We start from the raw sequence: 18493 nt of genomic DNA on the forward strand, positions 1-18493 counted from the left end.
CACTGATAGCATCTCATGTTCTCTCTCTCATTTTAGAATGTCTCCAACACAACCCAAAAGTGTAGGAGAGTTAATGTCCTCTGAGGACAGCTCTCAGTGAAGTGGAAATAAGAACCATAGGTAAAATTGTCAGTTTTCAGGTCTTCATGAGGACAACTTAAAGAAGTTTCTTAGGACCTTTCAGTAAAAGCAAGCCTTCATTTTCTATCCACAACAATTATATCAACAATGTACCTCTTTGACAAAGTTGCTTCTTCACTGTATCACTTTCCCATTCTTTTCTACCTTGGGTAATCTCCCAGATAAACTAACAGTACTCAAATCCTTTGTCCTACTCTTTGCTCTCAGGATAAATGGAGCCAAAAGTCTTAGATTAATATCAAGTTCTGAATGGGATCTTAGAGCTATTTCTGTCCAGATTTTCATAAACATAGGGACCTTTGAATTATCAGGCTATAAGTAAGTTCTAAATGGAGGGGGCAAAAGCAAAAAGTAGAAATTTTTATGTTTGATTTTTAATCATGATTAATTGACTTTATTGATTATTAAAAATACTAACATTATAAAAGCATGGATCTTTGTAAAACAATGTCATTATGTAAGAAATAAGTTGCATAGTCCTTTTGAGAATATTAAACCAAGTGTTCAGGTGCCATCTAATTTCTTGTTTAATCCAGAACTTTGGTGTGCATTATCTTGAGGAATAGGATTTTGAAGTCCAGACAGACTAACAGAAAACTGATCGAAATGTGTGTGTTTATATTTCTGCTTTTGTTGTAAAAATCAAAGTGTGATTGCTGGTTTAAAATGGTAAAACTGAGTGCGTTACTTACCTCGACTCTTAGCTTGTCGGGGACGGTAACCGGGACGCGGTGTCTGCTCCTGTCGCCTGCGCCTGCTAACCCGTAGCCATCATGCGTGAGTGTATCTCCATCCACGTCGGCCAGGCTGGTGTCCAGATCGGCAATGCCTGCTGGGAGCTCTATTGCCTGGAGCATGGCATTCAGCCCGATGGCCAGATGCCAAGTGACAAGACCATCGGGGGAGGAGACGACTCCTTCAACACCTTCTTCAGTGAGACGGGCGCTGGCAAGCATGTGCCCCGGGCCGTGTTTGTAGACCTGGAACCCACAGTCATTGATGAAGTTCGCACTGGCACCTACCGCCAGCTCTTCCACCCTGAGCAGCTCATCACAGGCAAGGAAGATGCTGCCAACAACTACGCCCGAGGGCACTACACCATTGGCAAAGAGATCATTGACCTTGTCTTGGACCGAATTCGGAAGCTGGCTGACCAGTGCACAGGTCTTCAGGGCTTCTTGGTTTTCCACAGCTTTGGAGGGGGGACTGGTTCCGGGTTCACCTCCCTGCTGATGGAACGTCTCTCTGTCGATTATGGCAAGAAGTCCAAGCTGGAGTTCTCCATCTACCCAGCCCCTCAGGTTTCCACAGCTGTAGTTGAGCCCTACAATTCCATCCTCACTACCCACACCACCCTGGAGCACTCTGATTGTGCCTTCATGGTAGACAACGAGGCCATCTATGACATCTGTCGTAGAAACCTCGATATTGAACGCCCAACCTACACTAACCTTAACCGCCTTATTAGCCAGATTGTGTCCTCCATCACCGCTTCCCTCAGATTTGATGGAGCCCTGAACGTTGATCTGACAGAATTCCAGACCAACCTGGTGCCCTATCCCCGTATCCACTTCCCTCTGGCCACCTATGCCCCCGTCATCTCTGCTGAGAAAGCCTACCATGAACAGCTTTCTGTAGCAGAGATCACCAATGCGTGCTTTGAGCCAGCCAACCAGATGGTGAAATGTGACCCTCGCCATGGTAAATACATGGCTTGCTGCCTGTTGTACCGTGGCGATGTGGTTCCCAAAGATGTCAATGCCGCCATTGCCACCATAAAGACCAAGCGCAGCATCCAGTTCGTGGACTGGTGCCCCACTGGCTTCAAAGTGGGCATTAATTACCAGCCTCCCACAGTGGTGCCCGGTGGAGACCTGGCCAAAGTCCAGCGAGCTGTGTGCATGCTGAGCAACACCACAGCCATCGCTGAGGCCTGGGCTCGCCTGGACCACAAGTTTGACCTGATGTATGCCAAGCGTGCCTTTGTTCACTGGTATGTGGGGGAGGGCATGGAGGAAGGGGAGTTTTCTGAGGCCCGTGAGGACATGGCTGCCCTTGAGAAGGATTATGAGGATGTTGGTGTAGATTCTGTTGAAGGAGAGGGTGAAGAAGAAGGAGAGGAATACTAATTACCATTCCTTTCAGCCCTGCAGCATGTCACACTCCGAACTTAAGCTTCAACATTAGCTGACAGGCGTTAAAGCTTTTTGGTTAGATTGTCTTCACTTTTAACTGTGATCATGTCTTTTCCATGTGTACCTGTTGCATTTCTCCATCATGTCTCAAAGTAAAGGCTTTAAGAAAGAAAAAAAAAATAAATAAAATGGTAAAACTAATAATGTTCATGGACTCTATTATAAATTTTCTAATTGTATGGGAAGAATCCAATAAACATAGAATTAATTGATTTGCAAATCCTCAAAGAGCTACAGGATCAGGTAGTGGTATGTTCTGATTCAACAGCATCATAATGCAGCATTTTATATGTGTGGCTAATAGATATTTTCATGAGTGTTTGCTAGCTAGTCATCCAATACAGAGAAATATTAGGTAGGGTAATTACTCACAGTTGTGTTTAATAAAATGAGAGAAAATTATCAAATGACACTAATAATAATAATCCTATAGCAGGCTAAATAATTCAATGATAATTACAAGTATTAATCCGGCTTTCTTCCCTGATTATGACTCTTTTCTCCTTTATCCTAATGGGAGTAGCAGATTGTCTGCAATGAATTGTGAAAACCCAGCAGTGACTTTGGCAGTGAAGGCCTCCCATCAATTTTGATAGGTTAAAATGATTCTGGTTGGTCTTGAGCAAATGTGCCAATTTTTTTTTCGGTGTGTGTCAGAAAAGAAAGAAGCAATAGTAAATTCTTGCTGTTATTCCATGGAGCCAATAAAATCATACTGCCAACAAGAGGCTGTTGACACCGTAACTGTAGTTAACTGTCTTGAATACTAGGCCTGGAAATAAAATTCCAATATTTCACATAACCTCTTTTTTTTTTTAAAGAAAAAAACAAAACAAAACAAAACAACTATACAGCTTACATATAGGGCCCTGCTATTGTGTAACTATTTTTGAACATGTCTACTGTGTGTGTATATATATATGTATTTTTTTTCTGTGCAATAAATTCATTTGGAGATAAATTTGGATTGCAAATTATTTTGGGGGAGGCATGGTATTTGTGGCTAGTCTTACAAGTAAAAAGGACTAAAAGAAAGAAGAAAAACATTGTTTATTACAGCATATTTACATCTGTCCAAAGTACTTATTTACTATAATACTGACTAATGTATAATACTGTACACAAAGAAAGAAGTTAAATGAGTTATAATTCAGTTGAAGTATAGCTGGCCATTTTAAAACTTACCACTGAATCTTTCTGGTATGAAATGTGATATCTGGCAATCTGGTCCAGTTCATTACATCAGGTCATTTGTATGTTCTTATTACCATTTTGATAGCATAGCACATTTTATAACCCAGACATTTTACAATGGAACTATGATGCATGTATTTTCAAAAGTATAGACATACATGAAGCTAAGAGGTCAAAAAAGATGAATGTCCGTAGTACCATATAGACTCAACAAATAAAAGTGTCCAAGGCTCTGAGTGAGATTTATGAATATTGTATAAGATTAGGCCAACATGTGGTTTTGATATAAATAATCTGTTCTTAAATTAGAATTACAGTTGTTGAGTACAGTGTTGAAAATGGCAGATAGATTTTAGCTATCTTTGCTCACTAGGGAAAATGGAAAAATGTTTAGTTTGGTCAGATTTTCACTTAACTTCTGAAAAATCTTAAGTTTGAGAGAACCCTTCTGAAATAAGAATCGTTAAAGACATAACCCCTTTGGCACAAGTTTTCAAGAAACTTGTTGGATGTTGTAGACAATTATATGGCACGCGTACTGCTCTAGATGTTTCATGCCAATAATATGTAATCCATACCAAGGCGACATATACATATAGAGATGTTCCTCAGCTTACAAGGGGGCTATGTACAGAGAAACACATAAAAAATTGAAAATGCATTTAATACCCCTAAACTATCAAATATCATAGCTTACCTTAAGCTTATTTAAACATACTCAGAACACTTACATTTGCCTGCATTTGGGAAAAATCATCTTAAGCAAAGCCTATTTTATAACAAAGTATCAAATATCACATGCAATTTATTAAATATTACACTAAAAAAAAGAAGAATGGTTATATATAGAATGGTTGTAAGAATATCAGGTGTTCACCCCTGTAATCTTCTAGCTGACTGGGAGCTGTGGCTCACTGCCGCTGCCCAGCATCACAAGATGGCACCACCACATGTCACTGGCCCAAATTTATAAAGACCCAAATTCAAAATTCAAAGTACAGTTTCTACTGAATCACTTTCACTTTCACATCATTGCCAAATATATCATAAGTTGAATCACTGTAAATCAGGAGCCATCTTATTTGAAAGGTAAATCACAGTCACCCATATACACACAAAAAAAGGCCTTCATGTAGGGCCATCTATGGATCTCTAAACAACATAGCATGACATATCAACGGCAAAAAATGGACGTGAAGGGGACAATTGCTTTGCGTCAGTACTCTGAGCAGTAACATACATGGCCTTACTCACCTAGCAGAACTCCAGAGCTAGCTGATGGCAAGGAATTTTACAAATGTTTGCTGAACAGATGAAGCACTATTCTTTTTAAATTAGTGTGCATATCTGTTTTCTAAAAATATGTTAATTTATTTTATTGACTTATTACAAAACCAAATAATTTCCTCTTATTTAAGTGGCAGGTAAACAGAATTCTTTTTAATTTAAATCAAATGGCTTTTTAGGGAAAATATACTAAAAATTCTGAAACTTGTATTGCTTATGAATCTTTTATTGGAATCCTTATCAAGTTGTATTTTTCAAGTTTTTCCTAAATAATCTTCAATGAATTGAAAATATTTTTTGGATTTTATTCAAGGCTATTAACACACAATTTCACTTTGTTAAATATAGTGCTAAACTTTCAACCAAAACGTTGTTTCTTTTTTTTTCCACTACCACATCCTCCATCTACTGACTGGATTCTCTCCCCAACTAGCACATATATACCATTGTCTATCTTTAGGATAAGTAAGGGTCATCTTTTGTCTTTATTCTATTCCTCGTATGCTTCTGAACTTGTTGAATTTTAATATAGTCACACCATAAGCATCACATATTTGATTCCGCTTTAAATAGTAAACAGTGCACAACCAGAGCATACCTTCAAAGCTATCAATAGACTTACTCTGATATATTATTTTTGTATTTTTGTAAATTAAAATAATTAAATTATAGAACAAGAGTTTCAGGTGGTAGGTATTGTAAGTTTTACCCAAACTGACTTTTGTCAAACTCGTTTTTGTCATCATATATGTCAAGTAGTTTTCTCGGGTTTATTTTTAGAATATCCTTGTATAATGAATATTTACACTGATATCTAGTATAAAAATCTTGCAATTTATTTTAGAAACATTAAGATATTGAAAACCAATCTATTTCTTTAATTCATTGAAGACATTTTTGGCTTGTTTCTAGTACTTTCTTACTGGTTAAAAAATAAATTTGAAGTAGTCTGAATTTCATTATCATATGGCACTTGCCCTTTGATGAATACAAAGACGATATTCTATATTAGCTATCTGAGAAGAATTTATTTTTTTAATTTTATTTATTTGTAAGAGAGTGAGTGAGAGAGAGCACAAGCAGGGGTAGCAGCAGGGTGAGGGAGAAGCAAACTCCCGGCTAAGCAGGGAATCTGTTGCAGAACTGAGTGCCAGGACCCTAAGATCATGACCTGAGCTAAAGGCTCAGGCGTTTAACTGACTGAGCCACCCAGGTGTCCCAATCTGAGAAGAGTTCTGTATGTTATTCCTATTAATATGCAGTTTAAAGTCTAGGTAATTAACTTAATATTTAAGTGGCTATTACATAGATAGCACTATGTTCCAGGCAGAGGGTAAGAAAGAAATATTAAATCAACCATATTCTATGCATTCTAAATAAAAATAATTAATCAATCATAATAAATCCTTCTATTTATGGAATATCAACTTATAAGCTTTCCTCCATATGAACAATGCCAAATACCAGAATAAAGGGTCATCTAATACAAATAAAGGATAGAATTAAAGAATTCTGGTAAGCCATTTAATTTTGAAAAATGGTGTTCTATTGTTGCTGAGTTGTGGTTTTCAGTTACATAATATCTGATAAGTGTAGAAGTAACATGAGTGTTACGTGAGATGAGAAATGGTATATAATTAAGATATTTTTAAATGTACAGATAAATACAAATTTGTAAACATAGCATTATGGAGGAATAAAAATAAATGATAGCTACACACTCTAAAGTGAATAAATCTTGGAAAGCTAATAGAGAAGTAAAACAAGGACAGTGCAAAAAGTATGGTACATTTTTATGAAGTTCAAACAAATTCTGTGAAACCATAGATGGACTTAAAGATACTATTATGTATCAAATATTGTAAAAATTAAGCAAGGAAATAGCAAACATAAAATAACCAAAGCATACAAACTTGGGTAGATACAATAGGTGTGATCATGTTCTACTTCATAAAGAGATGAGTTAATAGATAAATAAAAGTAACTAGACTTTTTAGAAGTTAATAAAACTTTGCCTGTTATTTCTTAGTCATATAAAATATATGGTTTTCTAACAAAAACGTTTATCTTAAAAATATTTAAAAATAAATTTCAGGCTACTCATAAGGTTATATTTACTTTTCCACTGAAGGAAAAGCTGGTTGTTGTAGTTGTAGTTGTTTGTTTGTTTTAGTCTCCTTCTAGTTTTTATTATTATAATGTGGAATGAGGAATGTTAGATTGAAAAGGGAATTATTTTATAGACAAAAATCATTACTTGATTCACCTCCTGGTACAGCAGATGGAACTCCTGAATATATGCCCTTTTGCCTTACGGAAGAGTAACAGTTACGCTTACTTCTGAAACATACTTGGTGGTGGCCCTAAATAGTGACACCATAGTAAACATTTTGAATATTTGCAATTAATTTTTATAGTCATAGGGCTCCAAAAGGCACTGCTGGTATCGTAGCAGGTATTTCAATAAAGCTTAAAGTTGCCTGACTGTTAAAAATATTAACAAGGCACAAAACATGGCAGAAGTATTGTCCTCAGATATTATTTTTTCCATATGCTCCTGATTCCAGACATGACAAGTTATTTTTTAAAAAATTTTTTAATAAAAGATTTTATTTATTTATTTGACAGAGATCACAAGTAGGCAGAGTCAGGCAGAGAGAGAGAGGAGGAATCAGGCTCCCTGCTGAGCTGAGAGCCCGATGTGGGACTCGAACCAAGGATCCTGGGATCATGACCTGAGCCGAAGGCAGAGGCTTTAACCCACTGAGCCACCCAGGCGCCCCCATGACAAGTTATTTTTGATAGATATATATACAATGTATTTTCCAGTTATAAGAAAAATGGTTCTGCTATTTTAAACCTTTTTTTAAAATTACATAATTTTTTAATTAAAATTTTATTTTTTAATGTTTTACTTTTCTTTTCTTTTTTAAAGATTTTATTTATTTATTTGACAGACAGAGATCACAAGTAGGCAGAGAGGCAGGCAGAGAGAGAGAGAGAGAGGGAAGCAGGCTCCCTGCAGAGCAGAGAGCCCGATGCGTGACTCAATCCCAGGTCCCTGAGATCATGACCCGAGCCAAAGGCAGCAGCCCAACCCACTGAGCCACCCAGGCGCCCCAATGGTTTACTTTTCAATATACTACTTAGAATATAAAACCTATTCCATTTTGTAAGAAGTTTAACCATTTAAAAAATGGTAATTTTCTCATTGTGTCTTCCCCTCACATTGCTTTATTTTGAAAAAAAATTTTCACAATAAACATAACTGATGCTTTCCTTCTGATGGTCCCTCTGTTGGTCATAGTGTATATGAGCCATGACAATTAGTTTTACAAAATTTATTGATGTTTGTTGATATGTTTTATCATAACTAATTTTCCCTCCCTTATCTAGATTCCCCAGCTTTCAGACAGGTGGACACTTCAATAAACCATACCCAAGGGTTGTATCAAGTACTTCTTAGACATTCTCTCAGATCCTTGAGGTCTAATTTTGCCTAGGGATTTGCAATAGGTTCTGCCAGAGGCACCACTGTGACAACTGATGTCCATGGTCTATCTCCTGCTAAGCTAAAGAGGTCACTGGTTTCCAAGTTTATCTATACAATTAATGCATTCCAGCAAGTTCTTTTTTTTTAATATTAACAAACTTATTTTAAAGTTTATATGGAGAGGCAAAGACTCACAGTAGTCAACATAGTGTTGAAGGAGAACAAAGACTGAGGACTGACTTAAAAGTTTACCATAACGATGGGGTGCCTGGGTGACTCAGTGGGTTAAGCCTCTGCCTTCGGCTCAGGTCATGATCCCAGGGGCTTGGGATCGAGTCCCGCATTGGGCTCTATGCTCAGCAGGGAGCCTGCTTCTCCTCATCTCTCTCTCTGTCTGTCTCTTGCCTATTTGTGATCTCTATCTCTGTCAAATAAATAAATAAAATCTTTAAAAAAGTTTACCATAACGATAATTGTAAGCAAGATATTGTAATACCACAGAAAGACTAGATTAAAGCAACAGAATATATATTATCAATTATATTTTATATTTAATATAAAAGCAAAAGCAATACAAGAGAGCAAAATACAATCTTGTAAACAAATGGTTCTGGAGTAATGGTGAAGCTAAATGTAAAAATATAAAATAAAATAAATTAAAAATATAAAATAAATCCAGGCAGATATCATACACTCTTCACAAAAATTAACTCAGATTGGATTATAAACCTAAACATGAAACATGTAGAAGGTAATATAGAAGAAAATTTAAATGACCTTGGTTTTGGCAATAACTTTAGCTACAAAAGCACAAGCCCTGAATTTAAAAATGTCTACTCTGTGAAACACAATGCCAAGAGAATGAAAAGGCAAAGCACAGACTATGAGAAAAAATTTGCAAAATACACATCTGGCAAAGGACTGTTAATCAAAAATACACAAAGACCCCTTAAAACTCAACAATGGGGGAAAAACCTGATTAAAAATGAGCCAAAGACCTTAGCAGATACCTCACAAAAGAAAATATTACAGATGGCAAATAAGCATATAAAAAGATGCTTCACATCATATGTCATCAGGAAAATGCAAATTAAAACAAAAAAGAGACACCAGTACATACCCAGAATCCAGAGCACTGACAACAGAACACGAAATGTTGGTGAGGATGTGGAGCAACAGGAATGTTCTTCCATGTCTATTGAGAATAAAGAATGGAAAACAACTTGGCAGTTTCTTAAAAAACTAAACATATTCTTGCCAGATGATTCAGCAGTAGCAGTTCTTGGTATTCATCCAAAGAAGATGAAATCTATACCCACAAAGATGTCTATAGTAGTTTTATTCATAACTGACAAAAGCTTGGAAGCAACCAAGATATCCTTCCATAGGTGAAAGGAAAAATAAAGTGTAGTATAGGCAAACAATGGAATATTATTTAATGCCAGAGAAATGAATTACCAAGCCATGAAAATATATGGATATAAATATTTAATAAATATTTGATTTTAGGCTTCTACCAGTCTATCAATAGTATTAGTATATTTTAACAGTGAATGCTCAGCATTCATGAATTTACCTAATAAAATATTTTGGTCTCAATATTTTAAATACTTCAACCTCTATGATTATATTCCTAATAATTTTGAATTGGGGTAAATAAACCTTAATTTTTTGTAACTTGTTTCTTATTGCAAAAGAGATCAATGAAATTTTAGAAAATACAAATTTACAAAAAAAAAGTTTAGTTTACTATTGCCAAATAATTTAAAACTTTATCTTATATTCAAATACATATATTTTTCTAAATTGATTTATATGCTACTAAAACCAAAAACTTTTAGTTATACTAGATTTCATATCATGCAATCAATGCCAGAAATCCATCTGGCAATGATTTGTCTTAAATAGAGTTAAGATGGGTGTTATTACAATGCAAGATGGAAACAAAGATAGTATAACAATTGGTGTTACATAACTTTTCCGTTTTGATCAAGTTACTAATCTACAAAAGGCTTTTATCAGTGACAGACTTGGGAATTTAACAAAACTTTTAAACTAGCATGTGCGACTCATTCCTAGAAAACAACACAAGAAAACAACACTTTATTTAGATTAAATCATGACTATTTCTCCATTTGAATAAAAAAGGTCGCAACCCCAATAAGTTTATTGAACATGAAAAGTTGAAATGCTATAATGCTCCTAAGGAATTAAATGATCCAGTCATGAATTACAAAAAAAGGATATAAATTACCAAAGTGTTTGTATAATTGGAATGTACAACTGCCCATTATCGTTCAATAGTGTAGGCTTGTACAAGAACTCTATAAAAGAACTCCACTTCTAAACTGTGGAACATATGTTCCCTTTCCCCCTATATACAACTATTAAGCCATTCATTTAGCTTTTAAAATATCCACTTAATACAGGCTTTTTACACATTTGAACAGGCAGCAGGGCTCTATTCTTATTGCTTACATCTGAAGGATAGACGTCTAGCGTAAGAGGTAAAGCCCATAAAGGAGCCCAATAATAACAACAAAATACAGTTTAGTGAGCCCTTACAATCTGCCAGCTACCTTTCTGAGAATACTTCAATTAATAAAACATATAAAATACCTGACCACAAAGAGCTTACATTCTTTTGAAATATAATAGTGAAATAAACCAATAATAGAGGGGCACCTCGGTGGCTCAGTCCATTGAGTGACTGCCTTTGGCTTGGGTCATGATCTCAGGGTCCTGGGATGTAACTCCCCAGCACGCTTTCTAGGCAGTGGGGTGTTTTCTTCTTCCTCTGCGCACCCTCCCAATTCTCTCTCTCTCTGTCTCAAATAAGAAAATAAACCAGTAATAGAATAATGATTGATGGTTGATGGTGATAAGTGTTACAAAGAAATACAAGAAAGGGAAAAGCCATTGCAGAATGCTGGGATGAAAGTTAATTTTATTTTGTGTTGGGTGGTTATATCTCATTTAGGAGATATTATTTGCACAAAGACCCAGGAAGTGAAGGAGAGTTTTATACAAATATTAAAGGAAAAGATTGCTCTAGGCAGAGCAAGTAAGTATATAGACTTTGTGTGAACAGCTTGTCTGTTGCTTTTGAGGAAAAGCAAGGAGGCCAATGTGGAGTTCATACTGGTAGAGAGAGGAAGAATGTATTGATGTATGACCTTCTAGTACATTGAAACGCCTTCAGTTTTTATTTAATATGAAAGGGGAACATACCAAAAGACTTTCAACAGCAGAATAAAATCATCTGACTTGATTTTTAGGTTAAATTGCTGTACCAAAATAAATTTGCAGGGAGAAAGGAGTGCAGTATGTGTGGAAGTGGGGTTATCAATAAAGTCAATAATTCAGGAACATATGATGGTGTTTTTAGCATGCTGGGTGTTAATAGAAGTGGTGAGGTATGGTTTTCATTTTGTATATATTTGGATGGTGAATATTCTGGTGAACGGGATGGGGTATGTGCAGGACAGACAATATCAACATTTATTTTACCTGCACAAACAGAAGGGTGGAGTCTTCATTTCCTGATATGGAGAGAACTCTGAGTTCAAATGTTCTTCCTCATTAAATGGCATAGTGATGATGAGGATTTAGTCAGACAGTGAAAGAGAGCAGTAAGCAAAGTGTTAAGCGGTAAGACATTATAATACATTTGAACATCAAAAAACGTTGTGTTGGATCATCTGTTTATGTGAGTAAATAAATAAATAAAGCTTCCTGGGGTTCTGATAGAGGTAAAGAAGACTGCTATATGATCCAAAGGGGCACGTGCACCAAATGTTTAAGGCAGTAATATCCACAATAGCCAAACTATGGAAAGAACCTAGATGTCCATCAACAAATGAATTTATATATATATATATATATATATATATATATATATATATATATATGCGATGGAATACTATGCAGCCATCAAAAGAAATGAAATCTTGCCATTTGCGTTGACATGGATGGAACTAGAGGGTATTATGCTTAGCAAAATAAGTCAACCAGAGAAAGACACTATCATATGATCTCCCTGATATGAGGAAATGGAGGTGCAATGTGGGGGGTTTGGGGGACAGGAAAAGAGTAAATGAAACAAGATGGGATCGGGAGGGAGACAAACCATAAGAGACTCTTCATCTCACAAAACAAACTGAGAGTTGCCGGGGTGGTGGGGAGGGTAGGGAGAGGGTGGTGGGGTTATGAACATTGGGGAGGGGATGTGCTGTGGTGAGTGCTGTGAAGTGTGTAAACCTGGCGATTCACAGACCTGTACCCCTGTGGCAAATAATACATTATATGTTAATTAAAAAAGAAGAAGAAGAAGAAGACTACTATAAATCATATGCTCTGGTGTTCAGCAAAGAGTGTGTAATCAGGCATATTTTATTAAAGTAACCAAGTAAAATGATGGTCGAAAATTGGAATAACAGAAAACATAAAAATCAGAGATTTTAAAAAAAATATGGGACAGTGTAGAGAATATAGTGAATGATATTATAATAGTGTTATATGGTGACAGATGGTGGCTATATTTGTAGTGATCATAGAATAATGTATGGAGATATTGAAAACCTGAAACCAATGTAACACTGAATATCAACTATACTCAAATGAAAAAATAGTAAAAATTAAACATTTTAATTTAAAAAGATAAAAAGAGGGACAAGAATTTGAAAAGTCAATTTCAAAAAGAGTAAGATGAGGCTAAGATATACTCTGAACCTTGAGGAAAACACCATTTTGAAAATTCTTCCCATTTTGAGAAAACTCAAATGAATCAGTACCATAAAAGAACCCATTTTAACTGAGAGATGTAATGAATGCTCAAGAAATAATTTTATGACAGGATAATTCCTCCCTCTGAAACAGCATACAGAAACCAGGGGAAACACCTGGAAGCAAAATAAGCTATACTGAAAATAAGAATTAGGAAAAAGATAAATGATGAAAGATAAGAAAATTAGACCTGCGACAAAGACCTAGTGAAGAGAATTTTTAGCTTGTGGTTTAATGTTTTTGAGGATAATCTAGAGTTCATAACTGCCTTTAGGCAGACTGGTTGTAGGCAGTTTAGGCAGACCCCTAAGACAGGCCTACTTTGGGCAGGTGGTGTTGGAGGAGGCCATTGGGCTGGACAAAGACAAATCCAACCATTTGACTAAAGTGTCTGTGAAGATGTTGAAGTCAGATGCAACAGAGAAAGACCTGTCAAACCTAATCTCAGAAATGGAGATGATGAAGATGATTGGACAGCACAAGGACACCATCAACCTGCTGGGTCCTGCACACAGGACGGTCCTTCGTACACTCTCATGGAATATGCCTCCAAAGACAACATACAGGAGTACCTGCAGGCCCAGAGGCCTCCTGACCTGGAGTACTGTTACAATATCAGCCACAATGCAGCAGAGCAACTCTCCTCCAAGGACCTGGTATCCTGTGCCTACCAGGTAGCCTGAGGCATGGAGTACCTTGCCTCCAAGAAGTGCATACACCAAGACCTGGCCACCAGGGAAGTGCTGGTGACAAAGGACAACATGATGAAGATCTCAGACTTCAGCCTTGCCAGAAATATCACCACATCAGTTACTATAAAAAGACAACCGACAGTGGACTGCCTGTGAAGTGGATGGTCCCTAAGGCCATGTTTGACCAGATCTACATCCACCAGAGTGAATTCTGGTCTTTTGGGGTGATCCTGGGCAAAATTTTCACTCTGGAAGCCTCCCATATCCTGGAGTGCCTGTGGAGGTGGTTTTCAAGCTGCTGAAGGAGTCATTTGATGGATAAGCCAATAAGTGCACCAGAGAGTTATACACAATAATGAGGGGTGGCTGGCATGTGGTACCTTCGAGCTGCTGGTAGAAGACCTGGATCATACTGTGGCCTTGACCTCCAACCAGGAGTACCCGGACCTGTCCTTGGCCCTGGAACAATACTGTCTATGCTTTCCCAACACCCAAAGCTCCACCTGCTCCTCAGAGAAGAATTCCACCTTCTCTCATGTGCCGTTGCCCAGGGAGGCCTATCTGCCCTGACACCCAGCCCAATTGCCAATGGTGGACTCAAATGACTAGTATCCCTATTACTCCTGTCCAGATTCTGTCATAAGCTGTAACCCTTACCCCCCACCCTCCCTGAAAGACTCACTGCCTTCTCCTTTGTCCCTTTCCTACTGGCAGGAGCCGGCTGCCTACCTGAGGCCTCCACCCGTTGAAGTTCACCTCTCTTCCCCTTTCTCTTCCTCCTCCTTACAACCTGCTCATGAAAGAAAGGCACAGAGAGGCAGGTACTTGCTCGTGGCTACTTCCTTCCCTCCCATATGTTGGACCAAGACCCCTCCCTGTCATCTGGTACTGCCTGGACGTCGAGGGAGTTGGAGATGAGGCATGCCAGTGAAAGCTGTCGGAGCTTTCCTGTTTTGGTTTTGTCTGCTTAGCATAACATGTAAGACTGAGTTCTGGTGGCAGGGACCTAGTCCTTGGGGCTATAGCACTAGCGAGGGGAGGTCAACTGCTCTGGGCCTTGGCTAAGAGCAACCCCTGCTCCAGAGATATGGTGCCAAGGGCTTATTAATTTTGATACTAATTTGCTTTTCTGACCAAATACCTGGTATCAAAAGATGGGAAGGCAAAGACTGGAAGCAGTGTTGTGACCATTGGGTCCAGCCCCAAACTATGAAGAAAACACAAAGTGTATAAATCTGAGTAAGTATATATTTACACACCTTTTTAAATAGGTTGTTATCAAAGACTTAATCAATGGGTAATATGCTTCTCGTGGCTGGGAAGCATCAGTTGCCATATATTAAAAACAAAGAAAAGAGGTGTCTGGGTGGCTTCCTCCATAAGTGTCCCTTCTTTTCAGGTCATGATCCCAGGGTCCTGGGATGGAGCCCCACATCAGGCCCTATGCTCAGTGGGAAACCTGCTTCTCCTTTTCCCTCTGCCCTGCTTATAGTTCCTCTTCCTGTCTCTCTGTCTGTCAAATAAATAAAATATTTAAAAAAATACAAGAAAGAAAAAAATGTTTTTAAAAGGTCTTTTTTTTTTTTAATTTTCTAGGGGTGCCTGGAAGACTCAGTTGTTTAAGCAGATGTTTGCCTTTGGCTGAGGTCATGATTCCAGTGTACAGGGATCCAGCCCTGCATGGGACTACTTGCACCCCAAGGAGCTTGCTTCTTCCTCTCCCTTTGCACGTGATTCCCCCTGCTTGTGTGCTTCTTCTTCTCTCTCTCTCTCTCTCTCTCTCCTGCTGTCAATAAACAAAATAAAATCTTTTACTAAATAAATAAATAAACAAACAAATAAATAAATAAATAAATAAATCTACTTTCACTCTAGGTCCCTTAACAAAAATTGGTACTGCTTTATTTAAAAAAAAAAAAAAAGATAATTTAGAAAGATGCTTCCAGAGTTAAAAAGCTGTTTTGTTTCTTTGTCAGGATTAAATATATAAGTGCTTTAAAAAGTAAAAGAAAATATATGCTATATTAACACTAATCACACTATAACTTTGGTGGTTATATCAAGATAATGAAAAGTGATTTTAAAGCAAATTTCATTATCAGACATAAAGATCAATTCAAAATTACAGAAGAGTAAAAGGATGAATTCATCAGGGAGTATAATAATTCTTGACTTTTAATACTTAATAACAGGGCACCTGGGTGGCTCCGTGGGTTAAGCCGCTGCCTTCGGCTCAGGTCATGATCTCGGGGTCCTGGGATCGAGTCCCACATCGGGCTCTCTGCTCAGCAGGGAGCCTGCTTCTCTCTCTCTCTCTCTGCCTGCCTCTCTGTCTACTTGTGACCTCTGTCTGTCAAATAAACAAATAAAATCTTTAAAAAAATACTTAATAACTGATTTGGGGATATATAGGGAAAAACTAAGAACAAAAATCATAACTTCTACCTTAGAAGAGAAATGGAAAAAAATTTCAACACCCTTATTTTACGATTATATAAGATTATATAAGATTATATAGACAAATGGTCATCAAATTGGTAAGATATGTAAGACTTGAACTAAATTATCAACTAACTAGATATGCTTGATATTACAGAACACTCCCAACAACTGCAGACTACATATATCTTAATCCATGATTTTCTTTGCAAAATCAACATTGATAATGTTCTAGTCATACCGCCGTGTACCAGGAAAGAAGTAGCATATTTCTTGAAAAACACAGCTATCAAAGCTCCATTGAGAAACCGTAAAGATGGAGAAGGGATTTGCAAATTATATATCTGATAATGGACATCTACTCTGATTATTAAAAAATGAATAAAAATAAAAAACCTTACTAATAACCAAACAGAGTATCCAATTTTACATGTGAAGAACATTATTGAAGAGACATGTCACCAAAAGTATATGGATGGCTTATAAGCACATGACAAATTTCTCAACATTTAGACATTGAAGAAATACAAATTAAAATCATAATGAGACATGCTTACATATCTATTAGAATGGCTAAAATTATGAAGGCTAATTGTACTTCGTCTGAGCTCGATTGGGAAGCAACAAAAAATCTAAACTGTTGTTGGCATATATCATGATACCACCACTTTGGAAAATAGTTTGAAAATTTTTTTAAATGCAAAATATGTTGCAGTTACACAAATAGCCATTTTACTTCTAGGCATTCAACCAAGAGAAACAAACCCTATGTTCATACAAGGACTTGTATATGAATTTCATAGCAGCTTTATTTTTAAGAATTGAAAACAGTGGAAATGTTCATCAATGTCCATCAATAGAGCAAAGACAAATTATGATCTTTTCATTAAAGAGATTACTGTTCAACATCAAAATGAACTATTTACAATTGGAGATTCTCAAAGTAATGATGCTGAGAAAAGAAAAGCCAGACAATGAATAGTATATACTGTGTGATTCCATGACTATAAAAAATCAAGAAAATACAAATTTATATATAGTCACAGTCATCAAATATATTGGTGTGATTTTAGTGCCTTCTTCTGTGCTCCCATAGCTTCCTCCACTTTGATCTCCGAGCATTTGTTACACCATGTGAAAATATGAACTCTTTTTCTTTATTCTGTATTACTAGAATAAGAATCCTTGAAATTTTATGGACATTTGAACTCTCCGTTATTAGCAGAAATTCTATCACACAGTAAGTTTCCAAATATAAAAGCCAGAGTTTTACAATGACTTCTAAGCTTTTACATGATCTAGCCACTCATTTAACCTCTGTGACCTCTTTCCCTGCTACTCTTCAGTCACTCACAGTGGCCTCCTTGCTATTCCTCAGATATGCCAGGCATGATCCAACCTTATGGCCTTCAAGATAGCCAATTCCTTTGTCTGGAGTGACCTTATTGCTGATAGTTCTGGGCAAATTCATCACCTTTCCATACCTTTGTTCAATTGTCAGCTTCATTGTAACTACCCTGATCTTCCTATTAAAAATTTTAACTCCCCATCCCCTGCCTAGCAATCTTGATTTTTCTCACCCTGATCGAATTTTTCTTTTTCCCCATTGTACTCATCATTTTTGAATGCACTATGCAATTTTTATTAAGGTGTATAGCTTTTGATTGTCTCACCCATTAAAATAAAAGTTCTACAAAGCCAAGTATTTCATTTACCAGTGTAGTCTGAAGTAATATCTGCCATATAATAGGTTCAGTAGACAACTGGTAAATTTCAAAATAAATTAATGTTGAGAGTATACTGAATTTCATAAGTCATTTCAATATTTTTTCCAAAAAATAAACTATGTAAAACATACTTTATATTTACTTTCAAAATATTTTATAGCATATAATGGACAATATACATAAGCCTTAAAGAAACAATCATATAAATAACCATTTCATACCTGCTTAAAAATTGCATAATACCACACTCCTAGATCCTCTCTGAACGCTCTAAAATAACCCATCAAAGGAAATACATTTTTAAAAATAACAGAGTTTTTGGCAAATAATTTAATAAAATTAAAGTTTCATTCATCTATGTAGATCATAATAAATGTTTTTAATAAGCATGAAATTATAACTCTGAAGTGTGCTAAAATGAAACCACCTGCGAAGGGTGAGAGAACAAAAATAAACATCATTTTTCCAAATAAGAGGAATTTATTGCCTTTGAATCAAAGCATGTGGATTTGTTCAAACTGGCAATAAAGGATTATGGAA

The 18493-nt window shown here is 36.6% G+C and overlaps 1 protein-coding gene across 1 annotated transcript; it reads left to right on the forward strand.

Moving 5' to 3' along the window:
* Positions 1-821: 821 nt before the first annotated feature.
* LOC131819705 (tubulin alpha-1B chain-like) lies at positions 822-2473 on the forward strand. The gene has a single exon (XM_059154979.1). It carries the CDS (start codon positions 915-917, stop codon positions 2268-2270), a length of 1356 nt encoding a protein of 451 aa, XP_059010962.1. The 5' UTR covers positions 822-914; the 3' UTR covers positions 2271-2473.
* The last annotated feature ends 16020 nt before the right edge of the window (positions 2474-18493 follow it).

The sequence above is a fragment of the Mustela lutreola genome, chromosome 17 (genome assembly GCF_030435805.1).
Source record: "Mustela lutreola isolate mMusLut2 chromosome 17, mMusLut2.pri, whole genome shotgun sequence".
NCBI classification, from domain to species: Eukaryota; Metazoa; Chordata; class Mammalia; order Carnivora; family Mustelidae; genus Mustela; species Mustela lutreola.

Excerpts from the sequence above, each read along its gene's own strand:
- LOC131819705 (XM_059154979.1), top strand. The coding sequence starts at position 915 with ATGCGTGAGTGTATCTCCATCCACGTCGGCCAGGCTGGTGTCCAGATC.